General features: G+C 42.7%; 1 protein-coding gene across 1 annotated transcript in view; it reads right to left on the reverse strand.

Moving 5' to 3' along the window:
• PARD3B (par-3 family cell polarity regulator beta) overlaps positions 1–22611 on the reverse strand; it is a 1162664-nt gene that overhangs the window by 999762 nt on the left and 140291 nt on the right. Inside the window, exon 2 of the mRNA XM_075530369.1 lies at positions 14515–14616. Within this exon, the coding sequence (XP_075386484.1) occupies positions 14515–14616 (102 nt within the window). The remainder of the gene's footprint in view (positions 1–14514; positions 14617–22611) is intronic.

Raw genomic sequence — 22611 nt, forward strand, 5'->3', positions numbered from 1 at the left:
AATACACCAAAATATTCCCTCATGTACTGCAGCAGAGGATATAAGTTCACAGCTAATTCAATGAACTCTGGTTTCAACTGCCATGAAACAACTTCAGTAAAGAATATTCAATATTTGATGTCACAATGAAGTATCGGTTACTTTTTAAAGGTCTTTATAACACTTACATATGAATGAAGTGGATGACGACATCTCAACAAATCTTCCCAATGTCCAAACTGAGACCATTCCCAATCATTGGGTGAACATGGAAAAACATCTTCTTTCTGCCCAAAGTCAGAGTCCGAGCATCCCCAGGAGTCTGTGAGGTGTGTCCGCTACCCCAGGTACACATACATGGCTGTCCCTTTCGCACTTGATAGCCATTTGTCTGACCAAGAGCTACATCTCTTTTGAATTCTTGGTTGAAAGGGAAACTTGACCACATGAAGAGTTCTTCATATCAAAACTGAAGCCGGAGAACTGAGTACATCACTGTCTCATACCAATAAAAAATTATTTCAAAAGCGACTACTACTTCATTCCATATTGTGGCAAACTACTTAAATTGCCCTGAGGTGTTATGTTTTTGTTGATTTGTTGGCTTTCTCTAAAGCTCCACTTTTTCAAGTCAATAAGCTTGCATCTAGCCCAAGAGAAATGCTAGCATTCAAACTAGATGTCCTTTCCCACCTACCCTCTCCTTGACTCAAGAATGATGTACTTCTTTAGAGACTGGCATCTCCGGATAATGAGGCCAAAATACATGAGATGAGGTCTAGCCATTCCCCCTTCTCAGGAACACTCTTGGCCATACTTCTTCCAAGACAGATTTGTTTGTTCTCCTGATAATCCATGATAATCCCAAGGGTCCTTGCCAGCACCATGATTCAGGCGCATCAATTGTTCTCTGGTCTTTCTGATTCTTTGTCCAGCTTTCACAAGTAGATCAGATAATTGAAAATTCTAGGACTCGAGTCAGTGCACTTGGATCTTTCAAGCGACATCTTTGCTCTTGAATGGTATTAAAAGTCTTGTGCCGCAGACCTGCACAGCATCATCTGCCTTATGATTCTTCCCAACAGTTTTATTATCATGTAATTCACATACCATGCAATTCAAGATTCAATCATATCAAGAAGAGTTGTACAATCACCACATCAATTTTAGAACATTTTCTTCTTTCTTGTACTCATTTTTATTAGCTCTCCATACCCCCAAGAAACCATGAATCCAGTTACTATCTCTTTAAATTCACCTATTCTAGATTTAATATGCCGAAAAGCATATGACGTAAATACACAAAACTGTTGCTTATATGAGTTTTAATTGTGGATCCTTCAGTCGTATCTCTGTTTATCGTGATGTTTTCTGCTGGTCCAGTTGGAAGGCTTTTTGCTTTCTTTGTATTATTTGTATCTGATTTTCTTTCTTCCCTTCTTTCAATTCTTGAAGGTAAATTCAGTCTATCTCCTTTCAGTAACAAAGCTGTTTGCCATGAAGCCGACTCATACCCATAGTTACCTTAGAGGTCAAAGCAGTCTCTGAGGCCATCGATCTTTCTGGAAATGCACTGCCAACAAACTGGTGTACCTTCTGTGCATGGAGGCAAGGAATTGGCTCAAACCACTGACCTTTGGGTTTGTTGCTGAGTGGTTTACCATTGTGCCACCGGGGCTCTTTTTCCACAACACACCTTTTCATGTAATACTCCTCTCTGCCCTCTTTCCCAATTTGAGAGATTCCTTTTTTCCCCAAGACCTGTTGTGTGCTGAGAAGGGAAGCATGGACTGGCCTTGCCTTGCTTTCCAAACCGCTCTCATTTCTCTCCCCTGGTTTCAGTCTCCCACATCACAGCAAGTCCCTCCTGGAGGACCTGAAAATGGCTGCATCAGTCTCTTGGGAACCCAGTGGCAGGAGATAAGAACAGCAGTAGCATATTATGCAGCATGTCAGAGCTCCAATGGACCATGCCCTTGATTTCACTTGCTTCTCCTACTAACCCAGGGCTGTGGGTGAGACATGGCAGCTGACTTTACAAGTCAGGTGACAGGTTGAGAGAGGCTAGAGTAATAAGTAGGAAAACCTAGACTCAAACAATCAACAACCAGCACTCTGTCCTATATACTTCTCTTTGTGACACCGCTTTTGGCTAGACACTCCACCATACCACCCCCACGGTTGTCAGGGGAACACAGCCTGATTAACCCCAGGCAGACTTGAGTATTGGGCAAGATCCCCAATTAGCACCCAATGGCATTTGTATTTTTTAAGAGGATGCTTTATAACTTAAGCAGCTTTCTATTTGATGTGATTTGGGGTATTATAATGAATCTGAACTCCATGAATCGTATGAAAAAAAAGATATATTTTAAAATCTTAATGACCCCCACGAGGTAGTGAATTAATATGGCCCTTCAAGCTACAGCCTTTGTCAGTCCCACCAAATGACTAGGTGAGACCATGCACATAAGGTGTTTGTAGCTCACCCAGTGGGGTAGACAACTTGCTCAAGGTACAAGTAAGGTGCATGACACCCTGTGGGGAGGGGACCATGCATACAGGGTGCAAGTAAGGTGCATGACACCCTGTGGAAATGGGACCATGAATGCAAGGTTTATCCTCCTAACAGAGGGATCGATCAGCTTTGCCATCCGCATTAAACTTAAAATGAGTCATCCCAGAGGCAAACAGGGGCATCTCACTACCACCAAAAAAGAAGAACCCGTCCTTTGGGTCTGAGATCCCTGTGCTGAGCACGTTCTAGATCCAGGAGGAGGGTGAGGGTTGACCAATGTAACACGAGCAGCGGTGCCAGAGGACTGACAAGGGCAGACACCGTGAAACAGGTGGCAGCACGCTGGGCTGCCCGGCCCACAGCGCAAGAGCTGGGGTCTGGTCATCTCAGGATTCATTGGTGCAGTGGGCGGCCTCAGGGCACTTATCAGCAGAACTAAAAGACCCTGTCGCATTTTACCCAGCGGGGACTTAGTGGCTGAGAGCTAGAGGAAGGCTTGCATGTGGGCACGGCCGAGAAGAGGCTTTTCCGGTTAAAAAATTGTATCTTGAGTGATTCCTCAGCCTGAATTCAAATCTGTTACTGCCCTAATAAACCCAGCAATCAGAAGTATTGCCTGTGAGCTCTCTGTGGACACTGCATTGAATTACCAAATCCAACAGAGAAGTAGAGAGTACCATGGAGATAGGGCTTGCTGTCAGAACTGGGGAAAATTGGAGAGAGGAGCTGTATTTGACCTTCACGTCACAGAAATGATCCTTAGACTGCTGATGCTGATGCTCACTCTCCTCCCCTGCAAAGCCAGCTGAGGAGGCAGTCCCAGCTGCTCCAACAGACTGACAGTCCCATGCCTCCTGGGAAAGGCCATCTAGTTTCAGAAGAAGCTGATGGGAGAAGAAATGGGTAGAACTAAGTCCAGTAACATAAGATGTGGGTAAAAGCATACAGTGAAGGTAAAAATGTTCATGGATATCTTTTTTAGCTACACTTGTAGTTTCAAACATAGCCTTATCAAATTGTATTTGCTTTCTCCTTCAAATAAACTTGTAGGTTTTAACTTGCAGAGACACGTTCCTTTGCTCTTATTAAGATAACTTGTTGCATTAATAAAACCCCATGCTTGATAATCTTTCCAAGCTGATGAAATGTTTGGGTCATCGACGTATATGTATACACACACATACACAGAGGAACTGGCCGAGTGAATTGCAGAAGGCACCCGGGAGAACACATCTGACACAGCCATCATCAAGATTACTTTGGCTTAGTTCCTACCTCCCAATGCCATTTATCTCTGCCACAGGAAGGCCGCAAAGGCATGGTCTCCAAAGTGCTCCTCTGGGGCAGAAACATGCCCACAAACTACCTCCTAATGAAATATTCAAAAGAGGCAACATGATGGAAACTGACGGTTCCAGAGGAAAATGATGGACAAGTAGAAATCTCGAGTTTCAGTATGTGTCATCACCAATACAAACTAAACCCAAGTTTATGAAAGACCAAATTTTTAAAGAGAAGTATACGTATCAAATGTTGTTATGAAAACTACCCACACACAAAGGGAGCACACAAGACATCTGGGAAGAGAAAACTCAGACGGGAAAATTCAACAACAATAAATCCATTAAGAAGAATTTAAATATGCTTATTAATGAGTATGACTACACATTTTTTGTAAGATCCTTCGATTTCTATAAAGTTTATGACAGAAAGAATTCACTTGTGAGGAAGATATTCTAGTAACATGGGCTGAGAAAAAGTAGAATTTGACCTGGATCATAAGAGATCAATAAAAATTGAGCAGTAGGAATAAAAACATTCCTTACATGCATATGCTGTTGTCTTGTGTTGTTGAATCAATTCTGACTCGTGGCAACACAACCTAACCAATGGACTAGGCTAGAAGCTCTGCAGCAGGAGTTCCCTGGCTCTGATCTCCTGCAGAGCCAAGGGCGGTTCAAACCAGCAGGCAGTATTGAACCATGGACCACCGTGGCTCCACCCTTCCATGTCTCAACCATTTTCACCCACAGTTTCCCTAGGGCACTGTGAGGAGGATACAGTTTCACGCTCAGTGTTCCAGTGGAGAGCTTGGGCATGCATTAGGGCGGCTCGGTTGCTTTCCCAAGGTCTCAGGACACACTCGTCATTCACTCCTTTCCCCAACTCTGCGCACCTTCAAAGTGCCAAGTGTCGCTGAGCACACTAGGGAGAGGGCAGTGGTCCAAGAGATGGTGGGTTGGCAAGATGCACAACTGAATCGGGTAGGAAGGAAGGAAAGTAGGAGGGAGGCAGCGAGCGGCCAGCTGTGGAGCAGGGAGCGTGGCAATGGGGAGAAGAGTCCAATCAGTAGTTTTGCTACTGAGGTTCAGAGAAGTTGATTTTTAGAAAAGGTCATTTAGGAGCATCGGAGACCGCTGACTACAATGTGGGTCGCTCTGCAATTGGGGGGCAGAAGGAACTGTACGACACCTGTAGCAGCGTAGGCTTCATGCCATCCATACGGCTAAGACCGCCATCCCCTCCTTCTCGGTTTTTAAGGCTGCCAACCCTTCTGGGAGCAGACAGCCCCATCTTTCTCCGGCAGAGCCGTCCCTCGGTTTCTTTATAAAAGCAGCTAATATGGACTGACAACTTACTGGCCACCAGGTACTCTCTTAAACATTTCACCTGTACTTGCAAGCATACTGTTAGCATTAGCTCCAAAGGTTCCTGAGAAAATGGAGCTCCAGGAAGGTTCTAAAAAGACCACACAGCCAGCAGCACCCTCCCGCCCCTGCACCCCCAAGGGAAGAAGACCCGACTTGTCCAGAATGCAAGTTCATAACTACTTTGTTAGCATTCACTGAATGGGATTGTTGAGGGGGAAGGCCCAAAACAAGGCTCCCTTCTCCTTAAAGGGTCCCAGTTCCACCCTGTTCTGTCTGGTTGCTCTAAGCAGAATGTCTGCGGGGGCAGTGAGCTTGGTTGTTTCCTGGGGAGGAGAGATGAATGTCCAGAAAATCAATTCCCTTTCTCTTACATGAACCCTGCTCTGAGATTTTGTGGGTGTCGAGTTGACAGCTGTGGAAAAGGAAAGAGCAAAATAGGTATAAGAGAACATAAGGAAATATTCTGAAACGGATTTATTTGAAAACAAGACTTATAAAATGACTGATCTGAAGCCAGGAAAAGGAGAAAAAGGTTCTCCTACTGACAGAAATAAAGAATCCAAATGGGATAAAACAACGATTGGAGCAAGGGAAATGAGGAGTTGTGATTTGCATGAGATGTTATAAGGATACTCGGGAGGAAATGAATTCCACAAAGTTGAGTTGGAGAGTGTTCCTTTTCCCCAAATAATGGGACTGGGCCACAGGATTGCTATAGACTCTGGCTCCACAACTCTCCGATCTTGTTCAGAGGGCACTATTTGAACATTTAGGATGGATATTCTTGGCCAACATATTTCCATTGTTCTTTGGGGCCTGCTGTTATTTCTGCACCATTCTTTAAACTTCCCAAGTGTAGTTTTACAGCATGAACGCTGGAAGCCCAAAAAAAGAATTTTAGAACATGCACACACACCTGATTGGTTTAAATACAAAGGATTCACACTAGTGCTTATCCTGGAAAGGGGAGGCTTAGAAACAATAAAAGGCTAAAGATGAAACAACTAGCAAATACCTGACAGCATGACTTAACACATCACCCTAACTCTAGCCAGCAAAACCCAACCTACTTCAGAAGGCTGGTTCAACTCCATACTGAAAAAGTGACCTCATTCATAATAGCTGGTCGCTGGCTAGAAAGATGGAAACATATCTTTGAGACAGGTTTACTATTATAAAGAATTTGTCCTAGCCCTTCTAAGGGGACCTGCAAAGGCGTAAATGAAATATTAGTTTAGTTGGTGACCATAAAGAAATGACAATAACTTGAAATGTAAATCCCTGGTTTTAGTCCCATGTGGCAGACCCTGAGCAACACTGAATATACAATTAGTACAATAAAGTGGTGCCAAACACTTCATTCACGTTCAGGAAGTTTCTCCCATTTGCTGGTTTCCTGGTCACCATAGCTTCCACTAGAGGGCACCAGAGTTTCTGCGCCGAGAGCAATTTCGGCTAAAGGGTGAAGCATTTGGTTTTAGGTCACTAATTCAATTATTTGCAAACCAGTCTCCGTTTTAAAACTACATACCAGCCCCTAAGGCTTATCATATTACCAAATATTTTTTCCTTGACAAAAGGATTCTCATTTCAAAGTTAAAATTGGTCAAATTGGCATTTTCACGTCTCGGTATATTAACCCAAATGCTTGGTCTTAATAGTATCTTCTTATAAAACTCTTGGTTTAAATAATTTAATAGCTGTCAGAAGAACGCAATACAGTTTCTTACCAGTAGCTAAAGTGTATCCTAAAATTATTTAATGTTTTAATGCTCAAATTTTAAAAACTTACTGACTAAATCAAATGCATAGGTAAAAAATGTGATAGCACTTGGAGAGTAACATGGTTGATAATATACTTATCACAGCTAATATTTCAGAGATTACTATACATCACACTGTACTTATCACTTTATAGAGTCTACCACCTTATTTCACTCTTGCCTGTACTCTATAACCCAAGAACTAGCATTTATCCAAGGACACATAACTAAGAAGGAGGAAAGCTGAACTGAAGTGGTAATATTTGAGATCAGCTATCAAATGTGATCCAGGGGATGAGCCTGTTCGCTCTGAAACCCATGAGAATGCCTGGCCTCCTTCCAAACCAAGTTCCTGCGATAGGGAGAGCTTAGCCAAAGACAGAGCTCTTTTTTCCACTGCGCCGCGGTACAGTCTATAGTTTTACTTTTGTATATTTAATAAAAACCTGGCTGCAATCCAATTTATAGAGAAGTTATACATTGTTATCTATCACTTTTAAAGTTTCAGTGGTCTTACACAACCAAGCCAAAAAAATATAAACCTGGCAACTAACAAGGAACATAATCATTAAACTTTTCCAATGCACAGGGGCCCTCACACTCAATTAAAAAGAATCAGTGAGTGAGTGTGAAGCTCGACTGCGGCTGCCATGGCATCTGCTTTGAAACTTCAGACTGGGGCTCCATCCCCAGCCAATGCCCTTCAGAAACAGCCACCGCAGCACCTGTCGATGGAGGCCTGCCTGTGGCTGGGACGGGAACAGGTTCAGTAGTGCTCAAGAAGGAAAAGCACCACATGGAAGGACCCAGCCATCTCTTTGAAAGAATTGGCCAGTGAAAACCCAATGGAGCACCATCAGTTCAATCGACAACCACCCATCCCCTTCCGTTGTGCATGGAGTCAGTGGGAGTCGGGGCCCATCTCAGCAGCAACTAACAAATATTAAAATGTGACCTTTACATGCTGCGATGAGACCTGGTGGGCCAATGGGACCATTTTTGCACAATAAAATAACCTGGCATGCTTAATATGTGTACCTTGCAGAATGAAAGATCCCCCAGGGAAGGGAAAATCAATCTGTGACGGACATTGGAAGGCATGCAAAGAACAATTCATGGAGCCATGGAGCTAAAGTACTGTGCCTTTGTCCTACAGCATCCGAAGACCTAGGAAAGGATGTACCTTGAGAGGGCCAACCTCAGTCTTTCAACACAGTATGAGACAGCATATGAGCTACCTGTTCAGGCTGAAAACTAAGTGCCACAAGCATAGGGACTTAACACAACACACACCTCTTCTCAGAGTCTTGCGGGTCAGGAGTAAGAAATGGGTCTCACTGGGTGTCTCATGGCTGAAGGCCTCTGGAGGCTCTAGGGGAGATTCAGTTCTTTTGCCTTCCCAGCATTTCTTAGCTGGAAGCATGTTCTTCCATCTTAAAGCCCAGCAATACAAATGAGCCAAGTTGTGTTGTTTTTTTCCCCGCACCTTCTATCTATATTGACTCTCCTGCTTCCCTCTTTCACTTACAAGACCTTGTGATCACACTGAGTCTACCCAAAATAATCCAGAATTATCTCCCAATTTTAATGGATTTCTATGAATTGGACTCTACTCGATGGCAGTGAGTTTGATTTTTATGGTCAACTTATGCCTATCTGCCAAGTGTCTTTTACCTCATGAAATCCACAAGTTCTAGAGATTAGCACATGTGTCTCTGCCAGCCTCACTATCCTGTGTATGGTAGATACATACTTCATAATGCACATACAATCCATGGGAATATAATAATTAGAATACAGAATGGGTTTTCCCATTGAACTGCATGTGGTTGCTACCCTTCAAACATATGCAACAAAATTCAACGAAATCGAACAGTATACCAATATGGTAATCTAGGAAAAGATGATGCAAGAGTAGCAAGACTTTGCAGTAAACTAACAATAAATTAGATTTTTAACTAATTCAACTGCTGGTCTTGAAATTTTAATCACGGCATCTCCACCTGCATTTCTATCACTAAGGTCATAATAGCCAACACGGATCCTTCTTCGTTTCCAACTTTCTCATTTCAATCACCAGTAAAATTACCACTGCATCTTGATCACATGTTTGATCAATATCAGACTACAGAAGTTGGTTACATTTTTAAAAATTTCTTCATCTTTGGCATTGGGAGTTGGTATGTAAATTTGGATAAAGTGCCCTGCTCACCGGCCTTCCCTGTAGGAGGCACAGTAATGTGGTGTCATCCTGCCACTGGCAGCACGGCATGTTCTTGTTGAAGATGAAGGAGGTCCCATTTCTCTTCAATTCTCTTCTTCGGCAAAGTAGACCATGATTGTCCGATTCAAAATAGCCAATGCCGTTCGATGTAAGCTCACGTATGCCCATCCACAGCCAAACATTCCATTCATTTTTGATTACTTATCATTTTCCTAGCTTCCGATCTCGTACATTCCACAGTCTATTGGTGGATGTTCGCAGCTGTTTCTTCTCATTTTGAGTCATGCCACATCAGTAATTGAGGGCCCTGACAGCTTTCACCCCATCCCATTCATCAGTCAACTCAACTTTGAGCTCATTTCTAGCGATATTTTGAGTGTCTTCCAATTCTGGGGCTCATCTTCCAGGCGTGCCTCAGACATTGGGGCACTGCTACTCATAAAGTCCTCACGGACCACATTTTTCAAAAGAAGCTCATCAGATGCATCTTCCTAGTGCATCCTATTCTGGAAGCTCCCCTCAAGCTTGTTCACCAATGGATGTCCTGCTGGAATTTGAGATCTGGCGGTTTAGCTTCCACCACTGCGACAGCATGGCCGCCACTACAGTACAGGGAACGGACACAGGAGCCGTGAGACTGCCGTGCGCGGAGTGGGTTTTCTATAACCTAAACAGCCTTGGCTTTTACTGCTTCCTGAACTGGAGTGTGCCTATGTGTGCCCACATCCGCCTTCTCAGCTAGAGCCTCTTCTAGGAGGTAAGTGCACACGGGCCTCAGTACAGGGACTGCGGGCATGCCACCGGGCACCTCTTCGGCCTTGCTGCCCTTCTATGCAAGAAGTTCTTAACTAGCCCATTTGTTGATAAGGGATTTTAAAATTGCATGAAAACTCAAAATTGTCCACATGATCTTGGGTGAGTCTGATGTGTCACTAAAAGTCCACAGCATCGTTTATAATTATTTCCTCGTCTCAGAAACATGAGTTGAAGTCTGACAAAACCTTCTTTTCTCACTAAGCATATGGAAGGTAAGGCAATATCGAAACATCACAGGACATGTCAGACGGATAAGTAATGCTCTTTTATCACATTTTACTTTTAAAAGGAATAATCAGGAGTATAATTTTTCTGACAACATCAAAAGTGTAAATTCTCCTCCGCTGTACGGAACAATACCAGGTAGGTGCGCTGTGGAAGCACTGGGGCGATTCCAGGAGCCCCCAGCAGCACTATTCCTCCAGCCGGACTTTGCACTGATCCCTGCCTTGCCACCTTCCTTCGTGATGGCGGTAAAGCCCCACTAAAACCCAGAGGACAGATCATACGACGGTTTCCGTGTCTAGCAAACGGATTGAAGGTAGAAGGTGCACTGCCGAGAGAGTTAAGAGAATCCCTTGGGGAGGAAGAGCGCTGTGGGACCACGCACGCCGAGGCCTGCGGGTGCGGCTGTGGGGAGCTTTTTCTCCTGGTCCTTTGTAACTTGCCATTTCCCAGCTCCTCCTGTTTAACACGCTTGCATCCGTGACATGTGAGACAGGAACCACCCTCTTCATTAATGAACAGCCCCAGCATCTAGCCTCTCTCAAAGAAAGAAGATCGCTCCTGGGAGAGAAACAAGAAGGCTGGGGCGGAGGAGGGGCGTGAAAGCCCTGCTGAAGCAGTCTGGTGTAAATATCACGTTAGCCTTTACCTTGGGGCCATCGAACTAAGCAGGAGGTGTGCATCCAAGTCATGTGCAGCAAGAATCCACTCCAGAACGCAGTCTCCCCTTTCTTTTTTTTTTTTTTGTAAATCATTTTTTGAGGGGGCTCCTACAACTCTTACCACAATCCATCCATTGTGTCAAGCACATTTGCACATTCGTTGCCCTCATCACTCTCAAAACATTTGCTCTCCACGTGGGATCTTGGAATCATCTCCTCGTTGTTCATTTTATTTTCCTTCCCTCCCCGCTCCCTCCTCCCTCATGAACCCTTGATAATTTATCATTATTATTTTATCATATCTTACACTGCCAAGCATCTCCCTTCACCCACTTTACTATTGCCCATCCCCCAGGGAGGAGGTTTTATGTACATCCTTGTAATCTGTTCCCCCTTTCTACTCCCCCTTCCCTCCACCCTCCCGGTATTACCACTCTCACCACTGGTCCTGAAGGGGTCATCCGCCCTGGATTCCCTGTGTTTCCGGTTCCTATCTGTGCCAGTGTACATCCTCTGGTCTAGCTTCGTCAATGCTACATGCACCCTGAGTGACTCGTCTCCTCCCCGCTACCCCTCCAGTTGCCTACAATGTCCATCTGCCCTTCCAATAATCCCTGTGCTCTGACAATCAAGTGTTGAAATATATCATACCGGGGCCACTAATAAAAGGGACTCAAAAGACCGCTATGATAAAGAAGAAATTTTTTTAAAAGATAGAGACTTTCACATGAAAGGGAATTGACTTTGGGGGGCAGGGGACAAAGTGGGATGGAGAAGCCCTAGGTGAGAGGGTTGGCAGGCATTAACCGGGGTGAAGGGAAGAGAGTGATCCACAAGAAGAAGATAAATCAAATGGGGGTGGGAGGGAAACTTGGGGAATTGGACAAGTAGTTTAAACTGTCGAATGCAAAATTTATTCTCTGAAATATAAGAACCCTGTACCGAATTCACAATTTAAAAATTGTTAAACACACACACACGCAATAGAAACAAAAGTCTCCTGGCCCATGTCCTAAAAGGAACTTACAATCTATTTAAGGAGAAAAATCCCTTATGAAATGGCTGATTACACTGCAAAACAAATCAGGGTGAATTTTCACTAGTAAACATAAAAAAAATACATTTATAGAGGCCTACACAGAATAATGCCTAATGTGTACAGTCTTACAGTAAAGTATATACATAAAATTTATCTAAGTTCAGTAAGTCATTTTTTAAAAAATCCCAATCCAGTAGGGCCTTCTATTCGCAAAACAGTTACTGTCTTGAAAACCCCCAAGGGGTCACTAAGACGCAGCAGTGACTCGATGGCAGGGAAATTTTAATCCAGTTGGTTAAAGCACACACACACCCACACACACTAAGCCAAGACTGGAGAAAAACTAGCGTATCATGCTGACAAGTACTGTCCCTCGCTGCTACCGAGTGAATTTCGATCCGCAGCATCTCTACAGGGCAGGGTGGAGCTCCCCAATGGGTTTGCTCCACTGGAAACCTTTATGGCATAGAAAGTCTGACACTTCTCCCTGGGAGTTGAGGCTGATCTTGTGGGGGGCTGCCCCACCCTACCCCACTATGCCACCAGGGCTCCTTCACAAATACTATGAAACCTCACAACTTGCATTCAGCATTTTCATTCCATTTTTAACAAATGGTTGAAGTCCCTCACATAAAGTAAGCTTACACAAACATAGCTAAGGATGGACAGGATGCAAGTAGATTTTGGAGGACAAACAACGCGCCACCGAAGGAACAGTGGGGCGCAGTGAAGAAATCACTTGGCCGCGAAGAACACGGGGAGTAAGAGGTTCAAACTTACCAGCCGGCTTTCAGGAGACAGACGTGGCAGTCGCTGTTTCCGTGGAGGTGACCACTGTACAAAGGCTATGGAACAATCCCACACTTCACACTAGGTTCCCTATACGTTGAACTCAGTGAACAAGGAAGCTTTGGTGTTCGTTTTTATTAGTAACTGATTTAAGAAGCCCGGTACAAATGTTACCAAGAAACTGTGTGCTTCAACAGCAGTAACCAGTACACCACATCTGAGTTGGTGACTTTTATCTTTCTCCTTTGTTATCTGAGAAAAATTCCATTCCAACAAAGTATTTGAAATGAGATTATTTCCATTTAGATGGCTGGACATACGAAGAGGTTTCCCAAAGTTTACTGAATATTGGGATCAAAAGGTTGTAGGATTTTTCCATGGACTCTTAGAAGCCCCCTGACTTTGGAGATCCTGGAACAGTGGCTTCCAAAGAAAAGCCTGGAGATTTCATTCTGGAAAAGCAGCCCCCGAAGATGCAATGAGCTCAACTCCACTGCGAGACCCCTGGGGTCACATGGGAGCAGACAAAGCAAGATGAGGACACACACACACACACACACAGAAACTAATAGCCAGACACGGCAAAACACACCTTTCAGATCAGATCAACATAAAAGAGAAAATTGTAGAGACTGGAAGTATAGTATTTGGAGAAACAGGGGGAAACGCCGTTTTTCTCCATCCTCAGGAATATACACACCGTGAATATGTCTAATAAGCTGTGTCTGGCAATTAAATTTCTGTGTGTGTGTGTGTGTGTGTGTGTGTGTGTGTATGTGTGGCTTTATCTTGCCTTTGTCTGCTTTCTATGCATGAGGTGATCAGGAGGCTTCCAGAACTCTCTGTGGTGTATAAACCCATTGCCTTCAAGTCTGTTCTTTGGCAGGCGAGCCCAGGTGTACCAAGGTAGCACTGTGCTCATCGGTCTTCCGTGGCTGAGGTTGTCATGGGAGCAGACTGCTGAGACTCTCTTTCTCCTGAGAAGTCCCTAGAAAGTTTGAACCATCAGCCTTTCACTGAGTAGCCAAGTGCTTTAATCACTGAGCCACTAGGATTCTTTTATGGCTTCTAACTAGTTCCTTCATAAAGAGGATCTGAAAAATGTCAAATAGACATGGGTAATTTGTACAATTCTGGAATTTTATTTCAAATCCAGTTGCGTTCCTCATCCCTGGTTAGAGTTGCTACTAAGTGTTTCCAAATCTCAGTCACTTGGTCATCCTTATCAGAACATCGTCAGGTTTGGGGTAGCCAAAAAAACACCAAAAAACAAACACAACAGTAGACCTATAGGCAAGTTACCTTGAACTTTCAGGTTTCGTGAAGTTTACTCCCTGCCCTAGCCCACCAAAATGAATCAGATTTAGAAATCTCAGCTTTGTGCTTTTTACTTGAGCAATAAAAACCAGACAATCACTCAGGACTGATCCTCCCCAGCTACTTTAAGTTAAAAAGTCTTCAACCTAGTTCCCAGTACTTTCCTTCCCAGTGTATCCTCTACTTTGAAACATACCCAAACCTCAGACATTAGGCGGATTTCGAACAGCCAGCAACTATGGGGGGAACTCCACCAGCCTCAGCAAATGATGCTAATTTATTGAGACGCATCAGGAACTCTTGGGAATGAAGTGTCTGCTAATTAGGCCACCATGAACAGATTCCCAAATCTTGACAAAGTTTTTCCCAACATCTGATGAAGAACTTTGATTTATGGGCTGTCCAGGTAAAACCTCAACATATGGTATCTTTTAACAGTAACTGACACATAAATTTGTTAAGGATTTCAATCTCTTGAAAACATACGCTCTACAGAGGAAAACAATGAGGAACAGTTTTAGAATCATCTACCTTATCTTTGTCTTCAACAACATCTGCCAAGACATCATCTGGATCCAGGATCCCGCCATCTGTGTATTCTAAGTGATGAATCTTCACCCAGTAACCAGAATCCTGTGGTAGAACAAGCAACATATTTGATGACCCATTTAAAAAAAAAAAGGTAACATATTTTAATGGGAAAAAAATAAATGGATTCATTAAAAATGTTTGAGTAATAATCTCATTTCCAAGCACCCCAAACACATGCTATATGTTTATTAGGATAAGTATTTGGCCCTCGTTGTCCTGCTCAACATAAATCAGTAAATCCAAAAATATACATATTTCATCAGTTATTCTGGAAGATAAACTGCATTGTAAAAATTAATTGCCCCATCAATTTGAAAAGCATATTCAAGGGGGTTCTCATAACCCCCAACTTCAGCAATGTAAGGATTTTCGGCAAAAGAAACCTCTTATGGGGACTTTCTGAAACTAAGGATAGAAGTTCAAGCCAACAGCACAAAGCTGGTGGGGGACTGGGAGGGGACGGGGGAGGGCGGCAGAGATCTGGGAGTGCAATGGCTCTCACTTTGGAATCCCTGAATGGAGTGGAAGGACCGCTGAGCTCTCCACCTTCCTTAAGTCTCCCATGCTCGTACGTACACCCACAGCTCTCAGGTTTGCAAAGGCAGCCCGAACGACAGCACTTCTAATAGCCTGGCAACAACTCTAAATTGTGTCCAGAGTTATTCAGAAGACTCACTAAATTGCAATAGTAATGCAGAGGATTTCTAAAATGCATTTTAAAAAATACTTAACGCAATAGGGTTCAAGACAAAGAATCATCTCCTAATTTTTGTGTGTGGATAGATAATGTGATACAAAAACTTGGAATTAAATCATCTATTTCATTTAATTGTTTATATACTGTCTCTTTCCAGAAAAGGTTTGAAAGGGAACCATTGCAACAACTGAACTAGACCAGAAACCAATGAATTAAATGAAGACGAACATTATTAGTAAGGATTTTATTAGAAAACCTGAGATATAATCAATTTGGTTCTGTGCTTCTTAGAAAGCCACTCACAATGGGAAACCTTTGAGTTAAAAAACACTCCATATCCAATAAAAGTACCTACCAGTTCATGAGGAGAGACGGCCAATTTTCTCAGGCAAAAATCTAAGACTTGATCAGATGAATCTTTATACAGGGTAAGAACTAACATAAATCAGGGTTCTACTGCCATTTTATGAAAGCTACTAGAAATGGCTGTCATAGTCTTTTCTTCCATTGACCTCTGATAAAAGGGAAAGCATACCCCTAAATAATAATTCCACTAGGGCAGCTCTTCAGAGGGCTGCTGAAATGTAGCCACAGTACATAGCTTTCATGTGATCCGACTGGATGAAGCAACGTGCTTGAAGAATCTGCAGGAATTTTACTTAGGAGGGCTTTGGGTGTTTCGAAATAAACTTTTCTATACAGTGTTCAAGAGCAATTCCAAGGAAAATGAAGAGATTCCTTTGCTTCACACACTAGGCTTAGAGTTGGAACACTAATAATGTGTTATGAAATCTTTAAATGCCAGATTCACCCATAAAAAACTGCACAGCCGTGAGCAGTGTGAACCTGGCCAGGAAAGAAGAGCGCAGAATACTCTCATTCGGACCCGCAGCAAATGCCGCAACGAACGTATTTCTCCAAAACATCTAGGACTTCTGATGGACATTTTAAATATTACTTTTCAAAATTTTAATAAATCATTTTACTGAGGGTTCTTACAGCTCTTTCAACAATCCGTACATCAATTGTTACAAGGACATTTGTGCATGTGTGGCCATCATCATTTTCAAAACATTTTCTTTCTACTTGAGCCCTTGGTGTCAGCTCCTCTTTTATCCCCTCCCTCCCTCACCCTCCCACCCTCATGAACCCTTAATAATGTATAAATTATTTTTACTTTCATATGTAACACCATCCTTTACCCACATTTCTTTTGTTCAGCTCCTTTGGTGGGGTGTTATAAGTCAATCCTTGCAATCAGTTCCCCCCTTCTCCCCCTTTCCCCCCACCTTCCCTCATGGTATCGTTACTCTGATGATTGGTCCTGACGGGTTTATCTATCCTGGATTCTGTGTGCTGAGAGCGCTTATCTGTACCAGTGTACATGCTCTGGTCGAGCCAGATAGAACTGGGGTCATGATAGTGAAACAGGGGAAGCATTAAAGAGCTACAGGGAGAGACCCAGGGAAGATGGTGTCAGATCGATTTTCCTGCCAGGAGCTCCTGCTGCCAGGCCAGAAATTAAGAGGGGAGATTGAGAGAGAAAGAGAGAGAGAGAGAGAGAGAGAGAGACAGAGAGAGAGACAGAGAGAGAGAGAGAGAGACAGAGAGAGACAGAGAGAGAGAGAAAAGGCTCATCCCAGGGTGTACCAAGACATGAATACAACATACCGGCATGTACCAGGGAACTAATAGAGAGGTCTGTGGGACCAGCCCCAAGAACGCACTGCAGAGGACAGCACTGAAGCTACAGCTTGGGGAGAGGGACACATCTGATTAGAGCACACAGATCAAAGGAAGAAGATGGACAGTGAGGGGAACACATCCTGGCCCACCGAGCCCGGAGGATGATATTCCTGCTCACGGCAGACACTGCACAGAGAGGACCATAGGGTCAGCCCCACCACGAGACACGATGTCCCTCACTCAACCATAGCGCTACGGGGGACAACATGGAGACACAGTGTGGGAATTGTTCCCAGTCTAACCCCATCACATCAGGGTGAAACACCAAGGACATGCAAAAGAGCAGCAAGGGGAGCAAAACGATGACATCTCCAGGGAATAGCAAAAACAGACTTTGGAAACAGAGTGTGGCACCCCTTCAGACTCAACTGGAAAACACTCCTAAAGGTCAAAAAACAGACCTGGGACTATTTATAGCACTGGTTGTCATCCTGTGGGTCCCGACCCCTTTGGGAGTTGAATGACCCTTTCACAGGGCTCGCCCGATTCATAAAAGTAGCAAAATACAATTATGAAGTAGCAAGGAAAATACTTTTATGTTTGGGGTGTTACCACCACATGAGGAACTGTATTATAGGGTCACAGCCTTAAGGTTGAGAACCACTGATTTATAGGTTTTTCCTTTTTTTGTCATTGGATTTCTTTTTGTCATTATTTTGGCTTTGTTTTTTTGTTGATATTGATACTGTTTTGTTGATTTTTGTCATCCTTTGATGTCTTATTTGGCTTTGCCTGGTTTTTACGCTTATTAATGTCTCTGCATGTCTATCTAGATAAGATAGGCAAGATAAATAATTCAGAGAAAAATAATGGGGCTGACAGTTCCAAGAGCATAGGGGAAAAGGGGAGATGGGAGAAAGGAAGGGGTAGGGTGACAACCAACCCAGGGACAAGAGAACGAGCAGTGAACTCAAATCAAGGGAGAGAAGGGCATAGGATGTCTAGTGGGGCTTAATCAAGGGCAGTGTAACAGCAAGAAATTACTAAACCCGAATGAAGGCTGAACATCATGGTGGGACAAGAGGAAAGTAAAAGGAAATAGATGAAAGAACTAGGAGGCAAAGGACTTTAATAGAGGTCTAAATACAGGCATGTACATATGTAAATATATTTCTATATAATGAGGGAAATAGATATACGTTCTTATATCTATATTTTTTAAATTAAGGTAGCAGATGGCCATTGGGCCTTGACTCAAGTACTCCCTCAATGCAAGAATACTTTGTTCAAATAATCCAAGATTCTGTGATGCTCACCTCTCCAACATAATCACTGAAGACAAAATGGGTGCATAATCAAGTGTGTTGAAGATAGCTGATGGCACCTGGCTAACAAAAGATATAGTGTCTGGGGTCTTAAAGGCTTGAAGATGAACGAACAGCCATCTAGCTGAGAAGCAACAAAGCCCACGTGGAGGAAGCACACCAGCCTGTGTGATCATGTGGTGTCAATGGGATCAGGTATCAGGCATCTAAGACCCAGAACAAAATCACAACAATGTGAACAGGACGGGGGTGGGATGAAGAGTGGAGACCCAAAGCCCATCTGTAGACAATCAGACATCCCCTCACAGAAGGGTCACAAGGAAGAAATGAGCTAGTCAGGGTGCAGTATAGCACCGATGAAACACACAACTTTCCTCTGTTCTTTAATGCTGCCTTCCGCCCACTATCATGCTTCAATTCTACCTTACAAACCAGATTAGACCAGAAGATGCACGGGAATCCAGGATAGCTAAGACCCTCTGAGTCAACAACGAGAATAGAGATACCAGGAGGACAAGGGGAAGGTGTCTGTGTGTGTGTGTGTGTGTGTGTGTGTGTGTGTGTGTGTGTGTGTGTGTGTTGGGGGGTTGGAGGGGAGGGTTGATCACAATGATCAACATATAACCCTCTCTCAGGGGGGATGAAAAACAGAAGAGTGGGTGAGGGGTGACAGAGGATTGTGTAAGATATGAAAATAATAATCTATAACTTATCAAGAGTTCAAGAGGGAGGGGAAATGAGGAGGTGATACCAAGGACTCAAGTAGAAAGAAAATGCTTTGAAAATGATGATGGCAACATATGTACAAATGTGCTTGACACACTGGATGAATGTATGGATTGTGATAAGAGATGTAAGAGTCCCTCATAAAAGTATTTAATAATAATAATTTTTTAAAAGAACTAGAGGAATGTTATGTGTTTTGTCCGTGCTATACAGCACCCTGGCTGGCTCATCCCTTCCTTATGACCCTTCTATGAGGGGTGTCCAATGGTCTACACATGGGCTTTGGATCTCCATTCTGACCCCCCCACATTCACATCCAAATGACTGGTCTTGGTCTTCTGATGCCTGATACCTGATTCCATCCATACCTCGTGAGCACATAGGTTGCTGTGCTTCTTCCATGTGGGCTTCGTTGCTTCACTGATAGATGTTTGCTTGTTTAATTTCAAGCCATTGAGACCCCAGACGCTATCTTTTTTCCAATCATTTTCTTAGGGGCACATACAACTCATCACAATCCATACATACATCAATTGTATAAAGCACATTTGTACATTCATTGCCCTCACCATTCTCAAAACATTTGCTCTCCACTTAAGTCCCTAGCATCAGTCCTCATTTCACCCCCTCCCTGCTTACTCTTCCCCTCTCTCATGAACCCTTGATAATTCATAAATTATTATTTTGTCATATATTACACTGTCCATCATCTCCCTTCACCCACTTTTCTGTTGTCCGTCCCCCAAGGAAGAGGTTATATGTAGATCCTTGTAATCAGTTCCCCCTTTCCAATCCACCCTCTCTCCACCCTCCCAGTATCGCCACTCTCACTACTAGTCCTGAGGGGTCCATCTGTCCTGGATTCCCTGTGTTTCCAGTTCCTATCTGTACCAGTGTACATCCTCTGGTCTAGCCAGATTTTTAAGGTAGAATTGGGATCATGATAGTGGGGTGGGGAGAGGGAAGCATTTTGGAACTAGAGGAAAGTTGTATGTTTCATTGTTGCTACACTGCACCCTGACTGGTTCGTCTCTTCCCCATGGTCCTTCTGTAAGGGGATGTCCAATTGCCTACAGATGGGCTTTGGGTCTCCACAACGCACTCTCCCTCATTCACAATGATATGAAAAGACACTTTATCTTGTAATAGCCAGGCATCATCAGCTTTCTTCACATTTGTTTATGGAACCATTTTGTCTTCAGTGATCGTGTCAGGTGGGCGGACATCACAGAATCCCAACTTATTAGAACAGAGTGTTCTTGCATTGAGGGAGAACTTGAGTAGAGGCCCAATGTCCATCTGCTACCTTAATACTTAACCTATAATATATGTACATATACCTATATCCCTATTGTTATATAAAATATTAATTTATAAAACTGTCTATTATAATTTCTCTATAAATCTATACAGAAATGATTTCTTCATAGTACAGGACTATAGAGTGAATCCATTGATTTTAACCATGCTTATTAAAAAACTATATATTCCAAAGAGTTTGCTTTTTAAAAAAATACATGATTGCTTAAAAGTGGATACCTATTAAGTTGTCTTTTTTTTCTCATGCTCAAAGTATAAAAGTAGATTTCTTCACCTAAAACAGAGGTAAATAACTACCTCCCAATAACTACAGCAAAAGTTAAAGTAACTCTCTCTCCAAGCCTAGAAGTGGGGACACAAAGAGAAGAAAGGCAAAGGTTATTCTCAGAAATTTAGGAAACAGCAGTGGGAGGATGTGTGGCACATCAGGCAGCAGGCAAGTGATAAGAAAATGGGGTTAAGTCACATAGGATTCTGTTCTCATACACAGGAGGGACATAAGATGCTCAGCAAAGAGGCATGGAGTTGAAATTAATATACTGATTTCTAAGACAATGCAAAAAGTATTAAAACTTAAAACTGCTACAGAACTAAATCAGATTTTAAAAGAAATTTGACAAATTATGGGATCATATATGAGGGAATGTCAAAAGTTCATGGAGGTCGGTGTAAGATATAAAAATAATATTAATTTATCATGATGGGAGAAGGGGTGAAATAGGAGCTGATACCAAGGGCTCAAATAGAAAATAAATAGAAAATAATGATGAAACATATGTAAATAGAAAGCATATGTAAATGGAAAATAATGATGAAACATATGTAAAAATATGCTTGATATAACTGATGTATGGATTGATATGAGAGCTGTAAGAGCACCCAATAAAATGATCTTTAAAAAATTAATACATATTAATAATTCATGGAAAGATGGAATTTTAAAAATTAAAATAAAAAAACTATGAACTCTTGCACAATATCAACTGTACCAAGTCCAAGTTGCATTTCATATGTGATGATGCTAGCCATTTCGTCCATCCCTAAAGAAGTGAGGATCCTGGAAATTTCACCATGTCGGCGCAGCTTTTGTGCATTATTGACAGAAGAAAAGTGAGTACCCATGAAAGGCTGTTTAAAGATTAGGAAAAAAAACTAAATCAAAGATACCGTATCTGAGATAAACCCTACTATGAACCAACAACAACCAAAATACAGGATCACCCTCTTGAATGTTTGTGGTATGTTTTCGGTATATGAAACCCAGGATCGATGAACCTACAGGGACAGCAAGCAGAATAATGGTTTAGGGGGAGGGGGTGGGGGTACATAGAGCGATGACAGAGGGAATAAAAGGGAGATGGTGTAAAGGAATCCAGGAGGAAAAGAAATGTCTGGAAATGGAATGCCGTAGCAATCGTACAATGCTGTTTGATGTGATTGAATTATGGAATAAAATATGGGTTTACTCCCAAATAAAAGAAAAAGAGATAATCATCTACAATTAAACAAAGAGTTCTAACCTTTACCGAATTGCCATCATGCCATCACACTCATCTGATGACTCAGCTTGCCTAAAGGGACTGTGCACTGAGTGATGTTTAGAGATTTGGCTCTGCTCCTGCTTCAGTATTGTCAGTCACTATTCTGTTGGACACTGTTCAGAATGTTCAACAAATGGTCCCTGGAAATTCTTCACTCAAGACCAGGAGAAGAAGGTTGATCCTGTTTTCCTGAACCTATACAATTAAGATCACCCTACCCCCCAAGAAAGTAAGTGAGTGAGAGAGAGACAGATACCTACTGATCTCCCAGTGAAACTCCCACACAATTGCCCTTGTTTGAGGAGAAGAATGAGCAATGGATTCTCTGCTGAAGCTTTTCTGGTGTTTTCCTACTAAAGCCTTGGCTAACTTTCTAAAAACACTCTCATAATAAGCAAATGTCAACGCTCTTTGACCCTCCAGACATTCAGCAACAATAACCAAAGAAATGGCTTGATTTTTGCCCACTGCCAATCTAATTTTGGTTTCATTGGACCACTTCCACATCTTGGTAGTGATAGCAGGGATTGAGTTTATCTTCAGGATCCCACTGGTTAAAGCCATGTTGCATCCATCTCTTAGGAAAATTCTAAGAAATGCTTTGGGAATCTTGATCCAACTTGTTTAAAATTTCCATCAAAAGTTCTGTCCTAAATGAACCAATTGAGATGTGTATCATGTTGGCTGTTGTTTGTGAAGTTAACAGTATGTCAGCTAGGGCATCAAGGTTGTATTCTTGCAA

The sequence above is a fragment of the Tenrec ecaudatus genome, chromosome 13 (genome assembly GCF_050624435.1).
Source record: "Tenrec ecaudatus isolate mTenEca1 chromosome 13, mTenEca1.hap1, whole genome shotgun sequence".
In the NCBI taxonomy this organism is placed as follows: Eukaryota; Metazoa; Chordata; class Mammalia; order Afrosoricida; family Tenrecidae; genus Tenrec; species Tenrec ecaudatus.